The 1,486-nt window shown below is 44.0% G+C and overlaps 1 protein-coding gene across 2 annotated transcripts in view; it reads right to left on the bottom strand.

Moving 5' to 3' along the window:
* Positions 1 to 6: 6 nt before the first annotated feature.
* The window catches only part of Lias (lipoic acid synthetase), a 17,005-nt gene continuing 15,525 nt past the window's right edge, over positions 7 to 1,486 (bottom strand). For both annotated transcript variants that reach the window (XR_007593217.1, XM_050149962.1), the window contains one exon: positions 7 to 275. Coding sequence is in view for 1 of the 2 variants with exons in the window: in XM_050149962.1 (XP_050005919.1) it covers positions 217 to 275 (59 nt within the window). In the remaining variant the exon portion in view is untranslated. The remainder of the gene's footprint in view (positions 276 to 1,486) is intronic.

The raw sequence follows: 1,486 nt of genomic DNA, 5'->3' as shown, positions 1-1,486 counted from the left end.
TTCTTTATTTTTTTTTTTTTTTTTTTATTTTGGGATCGGGTCTTACTCAGGTAGCTGGGGATGGCCTGAGAGGAATTACAGCTACCTGCTCCTGTTCCTGGACCAGACACCAGACACTGCAGACACAACAGCGTTGGTCAGATACACTGGAATCCTGAAAGGCTGGCACCAACTGTAAGTAAAATCTTCAAATTCCTGTAATTCTGAAGGTCTTGGCTAAACTTTAGAAGCTTTCGTTTTTCTTTTAGCCACTAGATTTTTCAGGAAAAATTCACCTATTTGGGAAAAATAGAATACATTAATGTCATCTTGAAGCAAGCAGCAACAAGCTGCTACTTCAGAAACACCCGCCTCCCCACACACAAAGGATTGTATGTACTGGCTTGTCCTCCTCTCAAATCTCAAAGGCACTATTTTTATCACCTAAATACTCCATATCTTTTAAATTTTCCCCTACTGTTTTGATTTATTATATTTTTTGACATTATAATACTTTACCACACCTCCCCTTCCCTTTTCTCTCTCTATAACAGCACAGGGCTACTCAGGGACCAAAAAGAATTGCTCTCAACTGTTGTTCCTTGAAATACCCAAGTGTTATGCATGACGACCCCTGAGCCTGCGCGTCTGCTTCTGCACGTTCACCCCACTGTGAGTGCTAACTATTCCTCGTTCTACAAAGTGCTGCCGTCGGCACAAGGCATTTCAGAGAGCTGCCTGCCCTTCATTAGCCTGAACCTGATGTTTATAAAGCCGACCTCATGCAGCTGAGTGCTCGGGTGGGATCTGGTTGAATGTAATGGGTGCCTGTCCCCATCCGAGCCAAGCCTGAGCTACACATCCCTCTCAGCCCACGAGGCTCCATTTAGTTCAGCATGCGTCAGAGGAGCTCGGTGCTTGAGTTTATGAGGAGTTGGTCATCTCCCCTCTGCCACCATACAGGCACAATGAGAACGCCACCACCACCTCCAAACCCAATCACCAAGGATCCCGAGTCTCTTGTCTACACTGCTCAGTCCTTCAGCTAAATCTGGTAGACACAGAACTGACATCACCAGACTGGAATCTGGCGTGAAATCTGCTTTCAATGCTCAATACACCAGAATTCAATCTTTCAGTAGTGACTTTACAAATACTAAAGAGTCACAATTCACTTCCTTACAAATATTAGATTTCCCTTTAAGTACTACTTAATGCTGACCATGGTTGTTCACACCTTCAATCTCAGCACTTGGAGGCACAGGCAGGCCTGAGTTCCAAGTCAGCAAGGACTGTATAGTGAGACCTTGTCTCAAAAATTAAAAAGTAAATAAAAATAAGAAGCTGGGTGGTGGTGGTGTACACCTTTAATCCCAGCACTTTGGAGGCAGAGGCAGGTGGATCTGTGAGTTGGAGGCCAGCCTGGTCTACAGAGCTAGTTCCAGGACAACCAGGGCTACATAGAGAAACCCTGTCTCAAAAAAAAAAAAAAAAAAAAAAAAAAAAA

This window comes from Alexandromys fortis, unplaced genomic scaffold, assembly GCF_014885135.2.
Source record: "Alexandromys fortis isolate MF-2015 unplaced genomic scaffold, M_Fortis_MF-2015_v1.1 scaffold_0, whole genome shotgun sequence".
Lineage (NCBI taxonomy): Eukaryota > Metazoa > Chordata > Mammalia > Rodentia > Cricetidae > Alexandromys > Alexandromys fortis.
This window is presented reverse-complemented; position numbering and strand designations above follow the sequence as displayed.